The 21,372-nt window shown below is 52.8% G+C and overlaps 1 protein-coding gene across 1 annotated transcript in view; it reads left to right on the forward strand.

Moving 5' to 3' along the window:
- Positions 1–15,875, forward strand: part of VWA5B1 (von Willebrand factor A domain containing 5B1) — a 42,574-nt gene extending 26,699 nt beyond the window's left edge. The window contains 12 exon segments of the mRNA XM_030325986.2: positions 608–798; positions 4,548–4,749; positions 5,221–5,535; positions 7,803–7,940; positions 10,356–10,487; positions 12,862–12,936; positions 13,801–13,870; positions 14,382–14,499; positions 15,370–15,514; positions 15,517–15,534; positions 15,537–15,631; positions 15,633–15,875. Of these exon segments, the coding sequence (XP_030181846.2) occupies positions 608–798; positions 4,548–4,749; positions 5,221–5,535; positions 7,803–7,940; positions 10,356–10,487; positions 12,862–12,936; positions 13,801–13,870; positions 14,382–14,499; positions 15,370–15,514; positions 15,517–15,534; positions 15,537–15,631; positions 15,633–15,875 (1,742 nt within the window).
- Positions 15,876–21,372: the final 5,497 nt, after the last annotated feature.

Below are 21,372 nucleotides of genomic sequence, written 5' to 3' on the forward strand. Positions count from 1 at the left end.
AGAGAGAGAGAATCACACGAGGGGCAGAGAAAGAGAAGGGATCACCTACCAAGGCTAGGCTACCCAACACAGATCTGGGAAGCAAAGATACCCCAGATGCGGACTCCTGTCCTTCAGAAGCTCTCCGCCTAGTGAAACAGATACAATTGGCCCTAACTCTGGTAGAAGCAGAGTGACAGGACCACAGGAAAGTTTAACAAGCTGTGAGGGTCCCAAGGAAAGACACATCGGTAGAGGATATCAACAAAGACATAATGAGGGCACTGATTCTTAGAAGCGGGAAGAGAGAAGATTCCAGGCAGCAGAAATGGACCTGAGATGTGGAAGTGTGACACCTAGAAAACACATACACAACTGATTGCTCATCTGGTATATTTGGAGCACATAATACATTGAAAAAGGAGCAGAAAGGACAGCTGGGTAGATGGATTGGAACCAGATTAGGCAAGGCTTTAAATGCCAGGTGAGCCGAGACACCTGCAAATCTTTCACCAGGCAAGAGGTAGAAAATGCAAGACGTTTCCAAGAAGGAAAGGAGCATACAAGCCCCTCTCTCCTTCCCCACTGTTCTCCACCCTGATGGCTCCCCTGTCACCACCCTACCCAGGTCTGGACTTCTCCCAGCGACGGCGGGCATATAGCACCAACCAGATCACCAACCACAAGCCTTCCCCAAGGGCCACCACAGCCAGCGACCCCACAGTGCCTGCCAGGAGATACCCGCTGCGGAAAGCCAAGCCGCAGGACCTCACCAACCAGACCAGCACAGAGGCCTCGTGGTGGCAGATTGATCTGCAGGTACCGAGCAGGGCAAGTTGGAGCTGGGGGAGACCATAGATGGGGAGAGAGCTGTGTGTCCTGCTTCAGCCACAAGGATGGGGCCTTTTCTGCCACATCCTATTCTGCCAAACAAGTCACTTCCTCTTCATTTTTCTGGATCTTCACCTGCCTGACCCCCTTTCTAATAATGGTACCCATTGGCCAGTGACATCACTCATTCCATGCACACAAACACCTCCCAGCCAGCAGGGAGCATCGAAGCGGGTGGGGGAGCTGACCGCCCCCACTCTGTACAGATGTGGAAATTGAGGGCCAGAAAGGTAAAGTGACTTATCCAGGGTCACATAGCCAGTCGGGGGACTGCGACCCAGGACCCTCTCCCTACAAAGCCCCTGCTTCCCTCCCTCCATCGCACTGCACCTTCTGCAAATCCCAAGGTTTGCACATTCACCCCTGGCAGAGATCATCGCAGAGTTAGAGCCAGAGCAGGACCAGTCGCCCACCATTCAGCTAGACCAGTGTGTCTCCGCCTCAGCACTGTGACACGATAATTCTTTGTGGCAGGCGCTGTCCTGTGTTTTGTAGAATGTTTGGCAGCAGCCCTGGCCTCTACCAACTGCAATGCACCCCCAATCACCATAACCAAAAGCAGTCACTGCCAAATCCCCCTGGGGAAGAGGGTAGAGTCACCAGAGAAACACTGTCCTAAACCAGATTGGGGTTTCTTATTATCTGCATGCCTTTCTCCCATTTTCTTAGGAATGGGTTTCATGTAGCTTTGTCATCATTAGGTCCTGGTTCCATAAAAGCAGCCGTTAACTTCTCCCATGCCACCCACTGCCCCCTCCATCCCCGCCCTTCCGTAAGCTCCTGCCCTCCCCCCCGGGGGCAGAGACTCGGCCACCTAGGCCCTTCTCTGTGCTTAGCCAGTTGGAAGACACTACCCTTGGACTCAGGCAGACTCTGCTCCTTAAGCATGTTGCTTACCCTCTCTGAGCCCTGATTTTCCCTTCTGTGAAATGGGGAGAATCGCTTGTGCAGATGATTGAGCTAATAACAGTCATCAACAGATTTTTTTGAGAGCCAACTGTAGTGGAAGGCTCTTGCAGGCAATGGCTGATAAGAGATGAAGTGCCCTGGAGCGGCAGCTGGTATGCAGTAGGTGTCCCTTAGATGCACCTCTACCTGGTGAGAGCTCTGGGCAGCTTAGCATCTGCTCCCTCCTGCTTGCTTCTGGCCCATCTTTGCTCGTCTCTCCCTGAGCCCCTGCTTGGCTTCTCCAGTCTGACTCTCCCCAACACGCTGGTACAAACGCACACACATGCATATGCAAGCACACACACGTACATACTCCCTGCAGCCTCTGGCTGGGTGAAGGACTGCATCTTAGACCAATCTGTTACCATGGAAGCTGTAGCAGCGTCTGTTTCTTGCTGTGGCTGTGATGTTGGGGCAGGGGTGAGGGGAATCCCAGTCTGTCATGGGAGAGGGGGACTAAGGATCCCTTGGGACCCAGCAGCCCTGGCTGGGTACCAGCTCCCATCAGGGACATCCTAACAATGACGACGGTCTTTTCCTTCTCCCACACCTTTGTACTGTCCCCAGCCCCAGAGGAGATGGGAAGGAGGACCCCGGCCCCTGCCCTAAGGAGTCCCCATCTAATGGAGAGGCACAGTCCTCTTCTCAGTAAATACTTGATAGAGATGAGGAAGATTCCATGGTTAACTGTTGACCTTAAAACCTAAGAGGCACTTTCTCTATTTCACCTTGTAAGTGCCTTTGGCCCCTCCCAATCCGCTCCCCCTACCAAGCATAGCAAGTTTCCCGGAGGCACAAAATTCATTTTTAATTAATACTCTTTAATTACAGAAGTACTACACATTCAGAGTTTACAATAAAAACCCTCAAACAGTGCAGTCAGGTATAAAGTAAAACTAACATCACCCCTTCCCTGTGCCCAAACCCACTGGATTTTCAGTGTTTCCTTTCAGAAATACTACAAAGACACACACACACACACACACACACACACACACACGTTTTGAAGAATCACATTATAAATCTCCAATCTATCCAACTATTATTGGATCTCTCCAAAGTCCATAAATAAATCTCTGATTTACTTTGCTAATGTCTTTTTTTTTAAGTTTATTTATTTATTTTGAGGCAGAAAGAGAGAGAGAACGAGTGGAGGAGAGGGGGTGGGGACAGAGGATCTGAAGCGGGCTCTGTGCTGACAGCAGAGAGCCCAACATGGTGCTTAAACTTAGGAGCAGTGAAATCATGAGTCAAGCCGAAGTCGGGCGTTTAACTGGAGGAGCCATCCAGGTGCCCCTTTTTAATTCACTTTTCTGTATACAGTAAAATTCCTCTTCTTGGTGAATTGTTCTGTGACTTTTGACAAACGCGTAGTCCTGTAACTATCTCCACAATCAAAATACCAAACAGTTGCAAGTTACTTTTTTAAAATATGTTTGATCTCGGACAGCTTCCCACGTTGGTAGGAAGAGATCTGCCACTTTGATTTCTGGGTTGTGTGGCGTTCCGTTGTATGGATCTACCATAATAACTTATTTGTCAACCCCTATTGATGCACGTTTTTGCAGGGTCCAGATTTTTCACTTTTACAAACAATACTGCAACAAATCTACAGTACGTGCACGTAGATATCTGCATCCTTGTGTATTCCACAGAATTAAATTTCTGAAAATGGAATTGTTGGGTCAAAGGAGCCTGTGCACATTTCATGTTGATAGCACACTGCTAAAGGTTCCTCCCACAGGCGTGCACCAGCTTACGCCCACATCGACAGTCCAAGAGAGAGACCCTACCCTGTCTCCCCAATTAGCCACAATGTGTGTCATCAAATGTTTAAGTATTTGCCAATCTGGAAAACGGAAAAAAATCATAACTTATTTTAATTTAGAGCAATGCTCATGAAGCAGAACATTTCTTCATGGGTTTATTTGACACATTTTGAATTGCCTGTAGATACCCTGAACCCACATTCTACCTCTGCCCTCCTGCCCCAGTGATTTACAAGCGCTTTTTCTTGAAAATGATCTTTGTCATGCATGTTGCAAATACATTTCCCAGTTTATCCCTTGCCTTTTGATGTTTTTTTTTTTTGTACCAGCACAAGAACAGACAGATTAAACGCACAAAACAGAAGAGAAAGTCCAGAAATAAAACCAAATGTACATGAGAGCTTTGACAGGAGAGAGGCAGGGAACTGATAAACCCTAGAAACTGAATGAATGGACCATATTCAGGAAGCAGTGTTGAGATCTGTACTACTCAGAAAATCAAGGAAAAGGCTGGTTTCTATTTCTTGACACCAAAATAAATTTCATGTGAATCAAAGATTTAAGCAAACAAAAATAAATCATAAAAATTCCAGAAGAGTTTTTTTGAGTGGGAAAGACCTTTTAAGCATGACATATGAGAAGACATAAGGAAAACGCTGATAATTTTAGCCTCCTCCCAACACACACACAAAGTTTTAAACTTTGTGGCAAAAAAAAAAAAAAGTGGATTTAGAATATTATCCATGGTATGTGATTTTCCATGGTTTTCCATGCTTTGGGCTTTATCCATGCTTTGGGATTGTTTGTGTTGATGGTTCCTCATGGGTAGTAGAGAGTAGGTTATGTGTCCTTGGGAACCGCAGGAGCTGAAGTGCCCAGGGAAAGAGCTGTGGCTAGGGGTGGAGGGAAGAGGGCAGCCACCCGGAGCTCAGCCTCCTCCCTTCCCTCTTGCACTCCTAGCCCTTGCTCAACAGCGGTCCAGACCTGAGCCAGGGCCCCAAACTCCGCGGCCCAGGTGCCCGCAGGCCGTCTCTGCTGCCCCAAGGCTGCCAGCCCAGCCTGCCCTCCAGCCAGGAGACCCAGACCTGGAGCCCCATGAAAGAGCCCGATCTTGGGTTTAACCTGAAGCCTGCTTCAGACAGCCGTAGCCCTGGGGACCTGGGTAAGTGCCTGCAGGGTCCAGGACCTGACTGGGGACAGGAAGGAATCCTTCACCTTCAGATGATAGGACTGATGGCAAATGCCTTCCTCTGTGCCCTTGAGGGAGAAGGATCCCTTATTGCCCATCCCTGCCAGAGAACCTCCACTCTCCCAATCAACCTAGCCCTTGGGCTGGCTGTGAGGATCCCAGATGTCCCTGAGGCTGCATTCTTGCGCCCAAGTGTCCCCACACCATTCTATCTGGCCACCTCAAGTACTGGATTCCTGGGAGGTGGGTCTGCCCCATTTTGGGGAGAAGCCATACCCTCCAGCTGTCCTAGGGAAGGAATCCTGTGTTCCTTGAGGTGGGGAGGGTCGGGGGAAGACAGTACTTGCTTAGGGATGTCTGCGCCCTGGGGAGGAATGATGTCCCTAGGGATTGACCCTCCGTGCCCCAGCCCAGAGCACCACCTGCTTGTCCCTCCACTCGCAGAACCGTCCCATCACCCTTCCACCTTCGAGACCGAGACGTCCTCGGACTGGGAACCCCTGGCCGAGTCCGAGGATCGGGTCAGTCCCAGCAGGCCCCCTACCCCAGGCCCGGTGCTGGGCAAGGCCGTGGTCAAGGGCCTGCGCGACAGCCAACGTTTGCAGTGGGAAGTGAGCTTTGAGCTGGGGCCCCCCGGCCCGGAGAGGGGAGGGGCACACGAGGCCGACCTGTGGAGCGAGACCTTCCACCACCTGGCGGCCCGCGCCATCATCCGCGACTTCGAGCAGCTGGCGGAGCGCGAGAACGAGATCGAGCAAGGTGAGCCCCACGGCCTGCGTACTCCTATCTGCCCTCCCGGAGCCCCTCCTCTCAGCCCCGCCCAATGCCCATCCCACTCTTCCCACTATGATCCGCCCCCTCCCCGCAGCCCCGCCCAATGCCCATCCCACTCCTCCCACCATGATCCGCCCCCTCCCCGCAGCCCCGCCCAATGCCCATCCCACTCCTCCCACCATGATCCGCCCCCTCCCCGCAGCCCCGCCCAATGCCCATCCCACTCCGCCCACCATGATCCGCCCCCTCCCCGCAGCCCCGCCCAATGCCCATCCCACGCTTCCCACCATGATCCTCCCCCTCCCAGCTGCCGCGTTCGGCCCCCTCCCCACAGCCCCGCCCAATGCCCCGTCGCCCTCCCGGCCCACCCACCCGGAGATCTGCTCCCTTCCCCTGGCTTCAGCTCTTTCCATCTTCCCACAGCTGCCATTGTCTATGCTCCACCTCTTCTCCCTACACTGCAGCCTCCAAGTGCCTCTCCTCTCCCCCAACCCCCCAGCCCTCCCTTCACCTCCCCCCGCCCACACACACAGCCAGGTGTTCCATCCTCTCCTGATCAGCCCCCATCCCCCAGCCACCTTCTCCTCCCCAGGGACTCCTCCACCCCTCTCACCCCCTCCGGTGATCCGTCCTTTCCTCTCTTTCCTTCTTCCCCTGTACTACAGGTCCCCCATTCCCCCTCACTCCCCACGGCTTCCCCTTACAGCGCCCCCTGTAGGGCTCCAGAGACAGAACGATGGAGCCAGCCCTGTCCCACCTGACCCGCTCCCCTGGGACGCACCTTCTTAGGGAAACCCCCCCCCCCCAAACCCAGTCGGTCCACTCCCTCACTCATCAAGGCCATTTTATTGATTTTGGATCAGCGGGGGGCCAGGCTCGAAGCTGAACAGTGCGATGACCACCACAATTCCTACCCTTACTTACGAGTGCTTGATTGACAAGGACTAGCCAGGAAGCCGACATCAATCAAATAATTATACACACAATTAATTGAGTGCATTTGTCCTAAGTGCTATTAAGAAATACAGGGATCCAAGAAATCCTATAACGGGATGGGAGGGGAGCTAATTTAGCTCAGGAAGTGGGACAAACTTTCCTAAGATGGTGACTCCTGGGATCAGGGTGGTGCACACTTAAGAGAATAGATAGATATAGATATAGAGAATAGTACTTGTTTATAGGTTCATGCTTTGTTTATACAGTAATGTATTGCTTATATTTTATATTATTTGTACTTTCGTTTAATATATATCATCGTTTTCTTTCCATGAGCACCTCACCTTACAGTTTACGAACCACTTGTACTCCTTTTATCTCCTTGGATCCTCACACAGACAGCCCTCTGGAGGCAGCAAGCCAGAGACTGCTCACCTGTTCCATGGAAAGGGCTTGGGGCTTTGGGGTCAGACCATCTTGGATTCAGATCCATCACTGACTCGCTGTGTGACCCTGTGTTCGCCCCTCTCCCTCTCTGGTTTTCATTCTTCTTGGCAAGATTGTCCCAATGGGCCAGACCAGGGGTCCCCACCCAGTCAGGGAACCTGCAAAGAGTCCTGCTACAAAGTTTTTACCAGATAGCTGCAAAATGAAAATGGAAAATACAGACAACAGAAAGGTTTTGGGGTTTTTTTTGAGATTTTATTTTTAAGTAATCCCTACACCCAACGTGGGGCTTGAACTCACAACCCAAAGATCAAGAGTCACATGCTCAGTAGACCAAACCAGACAGGAGCCCCTAGAGGATTTTTTTAATAATGCTGAAATTATTTAAGGAGTGTAACTATCTTTTTTGTCTTAAGACGTCTTAGCTCTTTGACATTAAAATGTCCTTTTAGGAAATGATGACAGAGGTTAATAATCTGGGGTGGGGGCTAAGGTCAAGGCATCCCCTCAATTTTAAGGGCTTATTTATTTATTCATTTATTTAAAGTTTACTTATTTATTTTGAGAGAAGCAGTCCGAGTGGGGGAGGGGCAGAGAGCGAGGAGAGGGGGAGAATCCCAAGCAGACTCCACGCTGCCAGCACAGAGCCCGATGAGGGGCTCAAACCCACGCAGCCGTTGAGATCATGACCTGAGCTGAGATCAAGAGTCAGACGCTTAACCAACTGAGCCACCCAGGCACCCCTTAAAGGCTTATTTAATCCCAAAGATGAGGACCACTGGTCTAGCCCTTCTTTTAGCTTCCAGAACTTCTGCGTCAAGGGGGACTTTCCGAGCCTGCACATTGACCCCCAACTTCTCCCTCTGCAGGGTCCAGCCGCCGCTACCAGGTAAACGCTGTGCACACCAGCAAGGCCTGCAACATCATCAGCAAATACACGGCCTTTGTTCCTGTGGACGTGAGCGAGAGCCGGTACCTGCCCACCGTGGTGGGGTACCCCAACTCTGGTAAGGCGGATGGGTAGCTGGGGCATGCCTGAGGAACAAGCAGTGCCCCCCTTGGCTGGCAGAGGGGAACTGAGACACAAAGGAGCATAGGCCTACCGAGAGGAGTACAAGGAATGACCTAGAAGCAAAAGGGGCCCCTGGCAGATGACTTGGTCACCATAGGGTGGGAGGCGCATGAGCCCCCTACCCACTGCTCTGCAGAAGGCCATGAAACCACCCCACTCCCTTTTTCCCACCAAGTGAATATGATTTTATTGTATTTTTCCAACTGGAACAATGTGTGCTCACTGGAGAAAGTTCCAAAATACAGAAAGACCTAAAATAAATAAAAGTGCTTGGAACTGACAGTCCTCCAGAAATGAGTACTAATTACTTCCTTGGTGTGACCATCCTTCCAGACTTCTATGAATATCTACATGTAGAGAAATCAAAAGACAGATAATTTTTTCATGAATTGGATCATACCAATATGCGCTACATTTTCCAAACTATGGGTGTAGAAAATATCTTTCCATGAAGCTGAATCTATATCACCATTTTAATACCTGCAGGGTTTTCTACTTTCATCATTGTAACAGCCAGTTAGACAGCGTCCCAAAGCACTTTACAGCAAATGACTTAATTCTCAAAACAGCGCTGCAAACCAGATGCTGTTATGAGCCCCCCCCCCCCCACTTTACAGATGGGAAGACAGAGGCAGAGGGAGTTAAGTTACTTGCCCAAGGTCACACAGCAGGGAGGGGCAGAGCCAGGCTTTGAATCCCAGCAATCTGCCTCCAGCGTGTGTTCCCTCCTGCTCCTCTCCGCCGCCTCTTAAGGTTTATCAGAACCTATTTCACCAGCCCTGTGTTATTAGACCTTCAGTTTAACCCCCTTTTGATTATTGTAAATTACGGTGCAAAAAACATCTTTATGCCCCTGTCTGGTTATCTCCTTGGGGCCAATTAACTCTCAGAAGTAAGAGTGCACATCCAAAGTTCTGCCCGTTGAAAACTGTGACGTATTGTGCAAAAACTGACCCTGCCCAGAGGTTGTTCAGAATCTCCCTTCCCAACGCTGCCAGGCTCATAGACAAGGAAAGATTCTCTCTTCGGGGAATTATTCTAGGTTTTTTGGTTTTTGGTTTTTGTGGTTTTTTTTTTTTGTTTGTTTTTTTTTTTTTTTTTTGGTGAGTTACTCTCCATAGGGGCATAAACCATATGTACTTTTTCTTTCCTATATTTCATTTTCCCGTCCGCTGCACCTCCATTTTCTTTTTTTCTTTCTTTTTTGTTTCCTTTAGCAAACCTCCTGAAAGAATGTTTGAAAACAAATGTGCCTCTCCTCATTTCTCCTGTGCACCCCCCCCCACCCCACTCCCCCTGCTGTTTTTCATCTGTGGTACCAAAATATCAATGACCCGTTCCCTCTTTCAGATGTCTCATTCAGGTTCTGGCCAGAAGCCCAGGCTGTTCCTCCACTGGGCATTCTCATTCACCGGGCTTTTGTCATCCTGGATGACATTCAGGATGTCTCTCCCTCCCTCCCATCTCAGACTGTCCCTCCTAGTGTCTGTAGCCCACAGCCTATAAGGTTTGGGGACCTGGCCCACGTCTTAACCCAAGTCCCCCAGCCCCTTAAGACCTGGATCGGTACCTCCCAAAGTGTGCTCCAGGAAATCAGTACCCTAGTTCCATGTGCCGTTCATGGCCATTCAGCACAAAACTAGGAAGTACTAGTTAGGAATACATGTAGGAACCACTGGATTAAGCTCGGAACTTTTGATTGCAGAACTTGTCAGAGCCTTTTTTAGTACGTTAATCTACATCAGGAGGCTCAGAGAATGGACTGCAGTTTGCATCTTCTAAATTTACCTCCCCAAAAAACTCCTTGGTATTTTTTAAGACATAATTTACAGACTAGTGTTCTCCAAAAGTGGGGTTCCCCAAAACATACTCGAGGGTGCTATAGTTTCATCTGTCTTCTACCCATCCCCCGTTGGTGGGGCCCTAGGACTTCAGGGGCCTTCCCTGTGGGAGGGGAACTGGGACCTCAGTCTCTGGGACAGTAAACTAAGAGAGAAGGAAAAGGGGTGTTCCTGAGAAACCAGCCTTTAACTAACTAGAAAACATTGCTGCTTTCTGAACGCTAGCTCAGCAATAGCATGTGCCCAGCAAGGTTATTATCCCCATTTTCTAGATAAGAAAACTGAGGCACAGAGTGGTGAGCACCCCATCCAGCTGCTAAGAGATGGGGCTGAGGTTCAAATCCAGGTCATTCTGGCTCCAAAGCTCACGGTCTTGCCTTGTAAAATGTCTCTCTGCCTTTGGATAAGTGACAGACTGAAGCCAGAATCATTCCCGCTAGCCTCGGGGGAGAGGCCAAGGACTGACACAACGGTACCCATCTGACCCCCTTCTCCTTGTCCTTGTGAAGGTGCTGCATGGCGGATGGTCAGCTCTCAGGTCCTGACCCGACAGTGGAGGGGAACCTCTGCCGGCTTCAGACGGTCCCAGACCCTCCTCGGGGAATACTCGGCAGCAGGAGATGGCAAATTCCAGAACCTGAGTAAGAGCTGCCTCAGGCGTGCTCTGAAGCCTGGGCCCCGTGTCCAAGGCCGCGGAGGCCAGTCTCTGAGTCTGCACTCTGGGTCCTCACAGGGCCTGGGTGAGGCCAGGTCTCCCGGGCTCCCCGAGGCTCAGCATGGCCCAAGCATGCCACCATCAACACAGCCTCGCGGAGCGAGCTGCGGGGCACCTGCATGCCCGCGCCATCCCTCCACGTCTCCCCCTTCACGGTTTGCCAAGCCGGTGGCTGTTCTCTGACTCCAGTCTCCCGAGTCCTCCCAGGCAGCAAATGCCAAGACAGCTAACAAACCAGGGGGAAAGCCGGGAACAAAGAGGCAGTTTCATCTGGTTGGGTCCTACCATCTGCTTCTGTCAGGATTCCCAAAGCTTCCTTTCCTCCTTCGCCTGATTTCCTTGTGCCTACAGCTTAGGTCCTTAAACACTCATGATTCGACCCTTTTGTGACCTTGCACTAATTCACGGGATCGCTTTCACCCTGCGTGTCTTGAATGTACGTGCGTCCTTTGGTCCCTCCAAAGACAGCCTAACTGCTGCACTGGTCCTAACCCTTTCCGTCGTGCCCTCTCATGTTCAGTGAGGATCTCCTGCCTTCTTCTGTGCATGGGAAGGACGTCAGAAGTCCCTCCTGACCACTAGGCCAGGCACCCAGATCCTGATTGTTTTTTACCTGAGAGACTAGAAAGTCCTTACAGACATTGGTGGGTTAAAAAAGGAACAGTGTGTGAGGGGTAGAAGAGGGTGTAACTCCAGAATTAAAAAGCTCTGCCATTTCTTTGGTCCCTCAGAGCCTCCAAAACTGGGGGGAGCATGCTGTAACCCCTGAACCAAGCCAGGCTTCCAGTCTAGAGGAAATTTCTGTCTACCTTTTCATTTCTCCGTAGCTCAGTTCTTGGTGGCCCATGGCTTCCTTCAAAATCACAAATCCCTTCTTTTCTCTTTTTTTTTAATTTTATATGTTTTTAAGTTTATTTTTGAGAGAGAGAGAGAGAGAAAGAGCGTGAGCAGGCGAGGGGCAGGGGGGAGAGAGAGAGAGAGAGAGAGAGAGAGAGAGAGAGAGAGAGACACTCCCAAGCAGGCTCCATGCTGTCAGCACAGAGCTGGATGCGGGGCTCGATCCCATGAACTGGGAGATCATGACTGGAGCCAAAATCCAGAATCAGACGCTTAACTGGCTGAGCCATCAGGCGCCCCACAAATACCTTCTTTTCAGTTGACCTCTGATTCACACCCAAGTGTCTATAACTTCTACACTCTGACTCTATCCCAAGCCCTTTCCCTCCCCAAGGATGACAATGGCTGACATTTCCTGAGAACTTTCTGTGTGCTGGCCACTGTTCTAATTATCTGACACAGTTTCTGTTCCTCATTGAGAAATGAGGAGACTGAGGCTCAGAGGAGTTAAGTGACTTACTCAATGTCACACAGCTGGTAGAGCCGGGACTTGAACCCAGGCAGTGTCTGGCTCCAGAGCCATGAGGCTAACTGCCATGTTGCCTCCCAGTGCCTCCGTCACTCAGGCGTTCAGTCACTGGTGCACTGTTGTGCTATTCCCGCACCCCCAGCGATAAACGGATCTTCCTGGCCCTCACAGAGCCACTAATGGCCTCCTAGGGGACATAGAGGCTTTGATAAACATTTATGCATGAAGCTTTTTCCATATTTTGGAAATTCCCTTATGGTATATTGCCCATCGCTGTCCAGCCCTTGAAACAATCATAAGAATAAGCACCGTGAGTATGCATTTTGAACCAGCTATGTTCAATTATTATCCCCATTTTACAGATGGGGAAACTGAGGCTCAGAGCCCTCTGACAAGTTAGTGCCATGTTCTCGTGCCTCCTGGAGAGCTGGCAGGAGCCCCTTCTCAGTGAGGCACAGACCTGGTGAGCGAAATGCCCACCCTCGCCCTCCCACCCTCAGGCCCCCGGCCTGCTTGCATTTCTCTGCTGGGTCCTGAGCTCAGGGCTTTATTGAGCACTACCGTGGGCCAAGCCACCCGGCACCGTCATCTGTGTATTGTCTCCCTTAATCCCTAAGACAACACTGCGAGGTAGATACTATTATCCTCAATTTGCGACCTCAGTTTATAAAGGAAGTAACTTTCCCAAGGTCACACAGCTAGTCAATGGGTGAGTTGGGATTTGAACCCAGGCTTCTCTGACTCTTACGGTGGAGCAATGGTGTTATCTTTGGAAGACGAAGGACCATAGAACAGGGATGGAAACCCTGGCCTTGCTCGTCCAACTTACCCCCCAGGGACTGTGAATTCTTGCCCTCGCTTTCCTTGGGGGGCAGGAGAGGTGGGGAAAGGGAGGGCCCAGGGGGCTCAGGCCTCACCGGTTCCTCTGTTGTAGATGTGGAGGAAAGCCCCAGTGCGCCCTTCAGAGAGACCACATCCCCGGGCCGCAAGAAGCATGCTGCTTCGGAAGGTGAGTAGGCAGTCAGCTGACTCTTTCATTAAGAGAGTGGAGTGATTGATCCTTGAGCCAGGAGAGTGTTAGCCCAACAAAGTCTTTGGTGGTTTATTTATTCCTCAAAATGCCCCTGTGTGAGATAAATAGGAGTATCCTTAATTGAAAGACATGGAAACTAAGATTCAGAGAGGGGAAGTGACTTCCCCAAGGTCACACAGCAAGTTAGTGACAACACGAGGCCTGGAATCAGACCTCCCAATTCCCAGCGGAGGGAGCATTCTAGCACCTAACTCTGCTTAGAATCCTCAGCAATATTCCAGGGAAGGAAGCTCAGTATCCCCACTCGGGGGTGAGGGGGGCTGATGAGAAACTGTCACTGCCCCCACGGGTAACCTTCCAGAAGATACCAGTGGCCGCCAGCCAAGGAAACTTGGAGGCCTATTTCTTATATGTGGACACACGTTTCCACCCTTCCCCACACCACCTGGGTCAAAACAGCCTAATGAGGGGCGCCGGGTGGCTCAGTCGTTTGAGCGTCCGACTTCAGCTCAGGTCATGATCTCGTGGTCTGTGAGTTCAAGCCCTGCATCAGGCTCTGTGCTGACAGCTCAGAGCCTGGAGCCTGCTTCAGATTCTGTGTCTCCCTCTCTCTCTGCCTCTCCCCCGCTCATGCTCTGTCTCTCTCTGTCTCAAAAAATAAAGATAAACATTAAAAATTTTTAATAAATAAATAAATAAAAAACAGCCTAATGATCAGCTTGGATCCCTAGGGACCTAGGCAGGACCCTGCCCTTTCTGGGTTGCTGTTTCCCAGCTGGGGAGTGAGCCATTGGACAGGGTCATCTGTCAGGCCCCAACTGTCATTCTGTGGCTCTCCAGGTCCCCTGCGCAGTCTGGCCACCAATACCCTGTCTTCCTTGAAGGCCTCAGAGAGTCTCTTTGGATCCAGGTACGTGGGATAAGCTTCCTGGGGCCACCCCTAGCGTGAAAGGCAGAAAGCAGGCCCAGCCTGACATTTAGACAAAAACGAACAATCCGAAAGGGATCCAGGATGCTCCCTACCCAGAAATATCACCATCTTCCCGTCATCACACAGTAGAAGCCCCCACACATCCATGGTCTCTGTGCAGGTGCAAATCCCCTGGGAGGGCTGCCCCAAGACTCTCTGACCCCCGGGGCTGAAAGGAATACATGATCAGAAGAGGGTCAGAAGAAGAAGACGGGACGTTCCCTCGTCCAGGCTGCCGCTAACTCACTGAATGTCTCGGGAAATGCAAACCTCCCTCCCTGGGCCTCAGTTTCCCCAGCTGTCAAATGAGGAGGTCGGAGGAAGCCATCTGTCACATTCTTTCTGGCCCTGACTTTCAGAAGCTGCTGAGTGAGCACGGGGGGAGGGGGAAGATTCCCAGGGACACCATGGGGGCAGCTACGGCCACCTGTCCCCGGTTCCCCCCACACAGGCTGAATCTGCACAAGTCCAGGCTGCTGACTCGAGCAGCCAAGGGCTTCCTGAGCAAGCCACTGACCAAGGCTCCGGAGCCAACCCCAGGGAGCCAGAACTTCGACTACATTCCGCTGGTGAGTGGCCCCAGACCCCAGACCTCAGCCCCCCACACTCCCCGAGGGGCCTTCCTGTGAGCCTCCTGCCCACCCCCTCCCTCTTCACAAAGGGAAGAAGACCTACACCTTCCCACCCAAGTAGCCAACAGGGAAAGGGCCTGGGGCCTCAGAGTGTCGCTCGAATCCAGCACCAGCATCGTGAACATTCTTTGCAATCCGCTGTCTTTGCTTTAAAAATTCACAGGAATTTTGCATTCTACTCCACCACCTATGTGTTGTTTATTTTTCAAGACATAAAAATAAGCCTTGGAATAGCTCACAAGTGAGTAACATTAACACCCCAGGGACACGCAGTGTGTTTAGTAAGCGGCTCTGCAGACAGCCCGGCGTGCTGCGGGCAGGGTGAGGTGCCCAGGTCTGGCGGGGGCGTCTCTGAATTGAGGAAACAAAGGGCCTGGTGCCAGCACATCTGGGATCAGAGGGTGCTGGGAGACGGACGCGGTGTGAGCTTTTCACCGCACAGCCCCAGTCCCTCCACTCCCGAGGCATAGTGTCACTTTGAATTTCCAAATATCCTGAGCAGCACAGCACTGTGCTTACGGTATTTGTTTGTTGAGCCAGCCACAGTGCTAGACCCTGGGAGACAACCTTGAACTGGATGAACAGAGTCCCTAAGTTCATGGCACTAAGTGTCTTGTGGGGACACAGACCAGGAACCAGGCAATCCTGAGAGGCTTAATTGGCCTGGGTACCCCTCAGGTCTCCCAGGCAGGAGGGGCAGGCTGGGGGGGATGAACGGCGGGCGGTGTGGACCCCAGGCTTTTGCCCGGCCCGGGGCTGCACAGGCTGAAAAGTTTGAGGCCCACTGAGGGGCTCCCCCCCACACAGGTGTCTCTGCAGCTGGCCTCCGGAGCCTTCCTGCTCAACCAATCCTTCTGCGAGGCCATCCACGTCCCCATGGAGAAGCTCAAGTGGACCTCACCCTTCACCTGCCACCGAGTGCCCCTCACCCGCCAGCCCGAGCCCAAGACCCCAGTCCCCAGCTGTGCACTGCCGGCCACTCGCCCGGCACCCCTCCTGTGATGGCTTCTCCCCAGAGCCTCCGGCGGGGGGCAAGCCAGGCTGGGAGACCAGGGCTGCGATCGAACACAACAGGGAAGCTTTGGGCTACGGTGGTGGCGCTGGCGTGGCTGGAGCACAGCTCGGCCTCCTACTTTGTAGAGTGGGAGCTGGTGGCCGCCAAAGCCAACTCGTGGCTGGAACAGCAGGAGGTGCCCGAGGGCCGCACTCGGGGCACGCTCAAGGCGGCCGCCCGCCAGCTGTTCGTGCTCCTGCGGCATTGGGACGAGAATCTGGAGTTCGATATGCTTTGCTATAACCCGAATTATGTGTAGTGGGGGTGGGGGGGTGGGAGGGAGAGGGAGGGGACCATTTGGGCCTGGGTGGGGGGGAGATTTTGAAGCTACAGCCAATATATTGGCTGCTAGAAAGAGCCCTGGACTGGAGTTCAATCCCAACTTTGCTACCACCTAGCTGTGCAACTTTAGGCCGGCCCCTACCCCCTGTCTGGGCCTCAGTTTCCCCACCTGTAAAATAAGCGTATGAGGTGAGGGAGGTGGACTAGATCTCTAGAAGCTCTGGAGGTTCCTTTCTGCTGGACATCCAGGGAGCCGTGGGTGGGGAGAGAGAAAATACAGTTTAAACCCAAGTTCTCCTGGAGGAGAGTCACGTGGGCAAACCACCCCCCCCCCCCGCCAAATAAAAGGATGGATGAGCGAACCCAAAGGCTGCCAGTAACCAGAACTGCAAGCCTCACCTAGGCACGAGGAGACCACCTCTGCTCGCTCCACAGTGACGGTCCAGGACCCCTAAATCCCAAAATCCCACCTACAAACCGACTGGAGAACCATCCTTCCCAACACGTTACAAAAGAGTCCGTCGGGGGCCTTTTCCCTGGGCTAGGAAGCCCTCGGTCTTTTTTAGTTTGCAGATTTACTGTGACTTCCTATCTGAGGAGAGAAGGCGGGGAAGATAAGGGGAGACCCCCTATGAGCTGACGTGTTGAAACGAAGCTTCATTGTGGGCAAAAATGGTCCCAAAAGAATAGACATGCTGGCAGAAGTCAGAGGAGACCAGGCGACCCCTGAAGTCATTTGCACACTTTCCAGAATTGTGCAAGGCGACTCAGCTTGCCCTGAGGGGCTAGAGGGACCCCCCTGTTGGCTGCACTGGGGGCAGTGGGGACCCTCTCCAGCCACACCACTGTGGGGGAGAGGAGCCCCCTTTGCACAGAGAACCAGTGCTCAGCTGCCATGCCTTTGGGCCAGCAGCTCCAGCGGGGAGGGGAGATTAATTCAAGAGACAGGGAAGGCTTGAATTGTAAAGCAGAGAGCCCCTGGGGACTTCCCTGTCTTGGGCCCACCTGTGACACCATGTGGTGGCGGGCCTGTGGCCGCCTCAGGTTCCCCGGGGGCTGGTCCCCGTCATCTCTGCCCCGAAGACTCCCTTGGAAGTCTACCAGCTTGAGACCCCAGGCTGAACCCACAGGCCCCCCTCCCTAAGGCCTTAATGTCTCCATCAGCCGTCCCTTCAGGCCCCATGGCCCCGGCACAAAGCCCCCTCAGGAGGTCTGGAGGTCCCCACGGAGCAAACTGACCTGTGGAGGAAAGGAGCCATGGGCTCTGGCACAAGTCCCGCCTCACAAAGCCTCCAGAAACACCCGGTCTGCAGCAGGGGGCTGAGGGAGAGAGGGTGTCCCAGCGGAAATGCCCTTCGGGCATGGAGAAGAGGAGTCCCCACTGGATGTGCCCCTTGTGCAGCCCGCCCTTGAGCAGAGCTCTGCCCTGGCCTTCTGCTGAGGCTCCAAAAAGCAGGCAATGGATCTATCCCCAGGGGAGGGAAGGGGCTGGAGGCTTCATATAAAGTCCCACCTGCTGCCTGGCCCACTGTTCTGCTTCCGAATCACCCTCTGGGGAGGAACCAAGCTGGGCAGGTCACCAACACCGGTGGCCACCACGACCCCAGCTGGGCAGGGTGACCGTCTGGGGTGTTGGCTTAAATCAGTGCCACTGAGAGGACAAGGGTCTTAGGCTCTCGTGCCCAAGGCCTCAAGCAGGTGTAAGGACAGTGTTATCTCCCTACACACACCCCCGCCCAAAAGTAGTGGTTCTTCAGCCGGCAGCCAGCAGCCCAGCTTCAGGGTCAGGAGAGGGAGTGTGACATCCCCCTTTGGCTCACCATGAATGGAAACAATAGTCAGGCTGAGAGTGCGAACTCCTGGCACCGGTTTGGGCAACAGCTTCCCCGTGATGGGTGCCCTGGAGCGGGGAGGCTCCCCCGTGCTCGGACGTTCCCAGATTTTCTGCCTCTGAGATGTTCCCTCTTAGCGACCGTGGACTTGCTCTCATTATCTGTGTGATTTTGAGCCAGTGGCGTGGGCTTCCTGGGCCTCCTCTCTCCTCTTACACAGTGAGGTTGGACTGGGCTGTCTGGCCTCGTGAGTCACCTGATTCTGGGCCCTCCAGGCTCAGTGGTGGACAATGAACAGGTTCGAGGTGGCCCAGTGTGGAACTGAAAGGGTAACCGAGCACCAGCAAGGTGGTGGGTGGACCACCCCCTTCTCCAGGGAATGTCCTCAGTTCCTGCTCCTCCAGCGGCTGCTGGGGCTCCAGGCAATTTTGATGCATAAGCAAATTGCTGACCCTCTGACCCCCTGGCTCTCCTGCCCGGCACCCAAAGGTGCAGAGGGACAAACTCTCATTGATTGCAAATAACCCAAGGGCTCTGAGGGACATCTGGATAAGACATTTCTTTAAACCTTCAGAGGTATTGAGATTGGCATGTTTCTCTAGAATCTGCCCCTAGGATTGCCAAGCAGAGAACCGAAGGGACTCGCTTTAAGGAAAAGTTAAGAACGTTAGGTAATTAGCACAGGTGCTGAAGCTAAGACGGTTCCAGAAATTCTCAAGGAGGGAAACATCATCCCTGCACTTGGGATTAACTTGGATTAACCTGGATCCTTTGTTAAACTAACCCTTGCATCTAGGTCACGGAAAGAAACGTTTATGCCCTGCCTGGCTGGGGAATCAGGAGACGACAAATGCCTAGTGGTACTGACCAGCGAAGGCTGGACACTTCAGTGGGGAGAACGCTGAGGGAGAGTGGGGGATTTCAGGGCTGGTCTAAAACTCCACCAGTGTGCTGTGTGACTTCCGGCAAGTTGCTTGCTTTCTCTGGGCCCTGTTTCGTCTGTTGTAGAATGAGGAGGTCACGCTCCATCAGCATTTCCAACACTATCCCTTGGTGGATATGTGAATTAGCAATTCATGAGAAACTGTCAGGGCAGGCAAATATGTTGGGGAAACACTAGGAAACAGATCTCTTTAGGTCAAGGACCGACTCAGAGTCATGAATATGTAACTATGTATTGTCAGGCTCCAATGAAGTGATTTGGAAGGTTGCTGTCCCCCTGGGTTATTCAGCTGGGAACATTCTGGTGGAGATCTCCCTCAGGGGGTTTGCAGACACTGATATTCAAAGATATCCTTCTGGATGCCAGGCACACCGGGCGGCATAGTGAACATGTCGGGTGGTAGTCCTGTGCTTTTGGAGCTTGGCGAGAAGTATTTGAAGAATGTCTCCTCCGTGAACCATTTCCCCACCCCTGGGGGACACTGTGTCTTAAGCTGCCTGAGCTGCGACATCCCCGGCCTGTGGTTCTGTCATGTGCAGGTGTGGCCTCAGACTGTGCTGTCTGGGCATCATTTGCACCGAAGGCCAGCCCCTGAGCTTTCTGACACGGATGGCACGATAGAGCTGCCCGCCGCAGCGCGTGTATGGTGTAGCCAGAATGGAGGCAGCGTGGCACTCTCGCGGGAGCACCTGCAGTGAGCCTCCTTGGCCAGGTGGACCAGGGAAGTTCCCGCCACAAAAGTGTCCCGAGGAGCCAACCTCCCGCCACACACCCAGAGTCCTCCTCAGTAGAGGAGATCAACTCTGGATCCTGGGGAAAACTGGGCCCCGCACTTAGGCAGAACCTGCACTGGATTTGAGAAGAAGCATTGGTTTCCAGCCAACAACACATTTGCGGTTGCCCAGTCCTTCCCCTGCCTGTGGACAAACGACATCTACTGGCCTGTGGTGCTGTGATGGATGAATGGAGTAGCTAGTTCCAAAGCTACCTGCTGGGGTGGGGGGGGGGGTGGGGGTGGGGGTTTCACCTGCTCTCTAGGAGGGGAACCTTCTCTCTTTCTTGGCAGGGACTTCCGGTGAAAGGAAGCGAGGAAATGGGTCTCCCCTGATCTGTGTGACCGGCCACCCCGTTCACCTGCCCCACTGGAGCCTGTGACACAGCACCTGCTGTTGCAGGGTCCAAATGCTGCTGTCCCTACTTGCGTCCCTGGAGCATCCCCAAGTGGGCCCCCAGACACAAACGCATCCTGTATCCTAGGGCTTTGGGAAGGGAAAGAGAAGGGCATTGCTACCAGGAACGGGTTGTGTTCACGACCCGTGGGAGATCTTTTTCTTCTTGCCACCAACTAGCAGGGACCAGGGAAATCAACAACCCCCCCCCCCAACCAAACGGGCGCATTCCTCAGCCGGAGCACGCGCCACAGCTCCAGTACAAAAATAACCAGGGCAGGGGCGTGTGTGGCATTTTGCAGCTGGATAATCTGATCTTCAGAGATCTGTCCTAAGGTCAGGAGCTTGGCTGCATCTCCCAGCCGGGCTCCCAGCCCCCCTCCGGTGGAGCCCCCTGACCTGCGTGTTCACCCGGCCCCCAGCCTGTTGACTTTGGCCTCTCAACAGCACTGCCTCCCAGGTTACCCGCCAAAGTGGGATTTCTCCTGTTCATGCTGCAAACCTCCTTGGCTCGGAGCCAGCTGCCTTGAGCTTACAGCCGCTTCCCGAGGCAAAGCGCCTTGCCTCAATGTGGTCGAATGTGGTGACACACGCCGTGTAGTTTCACTATTGCCCAGGTGGCTTTGGCTCAAGTGGCATGGCCGGTGCTTGTCCCCCTCGGAGCCTTAAGTGCCTACACCGTGCTGCCCCATCCCCTTGCCTGCTCATCTGTAATGTCCCCACGGTGCCTGTGATACTTCTTGTCCTCGGAATACACGTTGCCTTTTTCCCGGTAGCCGGTCATGTCAACACTGTGGGAGTCCTGGATGTCAGCCGTCTTATGTCCACCAATAATTACAAACCACGCTCTCGGGCTGTATGACCGTGTCTGTCTTCAAAGGAATGGCTTATTTGTAAATGGTGGCTACTGTTCTCTTATAGGCATTTAGCTCATAAAAACTAATGAACCCGACGACATGGCAAAATTATACTCGTGTCTGTTCTTTTGTTCTCGAAACCGATACTGGGCTTTCAAACTCGTGGTTCAGTGCTCTGTCTGCCTTGCTTAGTGTGGTCATCTGTCTTGGTTTGGGATCCCCTTGATCAAGTGTCCCTGTTTGCCTGGAACTGAAGTGTGGGGCAGTCTCAGGATGTGGGGCTTTCACTTTCAAAACTGGGACAACCCCGGGGAAATCGGGACAAGTTGGTCACAGTAGTTCAGCCAGAAGAGGAGCCTGAGATAAGGATTCAGTGCAAATAGGATAATCGTATGATCCCGGGAAACACACCCTTAGGCAAGTGAGGAAGTGAAATCGCAACACAAAACACCGACAAAGGGAATGCTGTGAGCAGGTTACTACTATGAGTGTGGACTTTCATCCCACAGGGCTCTGGAAACCAAAGTACATGCCCATCTCAAAGCTCACAGAGAAGGAGGAGTGAGCGCAGGCTCCAGCTCCACTCGGTCACTGGTTGAGGGTCACTCCCAGGCATTCTTTCCTTGGCACGTCTGGCCTGCCATGGGTGGCCGAGCTGGGCTCACTTCTGCAA

Source organism: Lynx canadensis, chromosome C1 (genome assembly GCF_007474595.2).
Source record: "Lynx canadensis isolate LIC74 chromosome C1, mLynCan4.pri.v2, whole genome shotgun sequence".
Lineage (NCBI taxonomy): Eukaryota > Metazoa > Chordata > Mammalia > Carnivora > Felidae > Lynx > Lynx canadensis.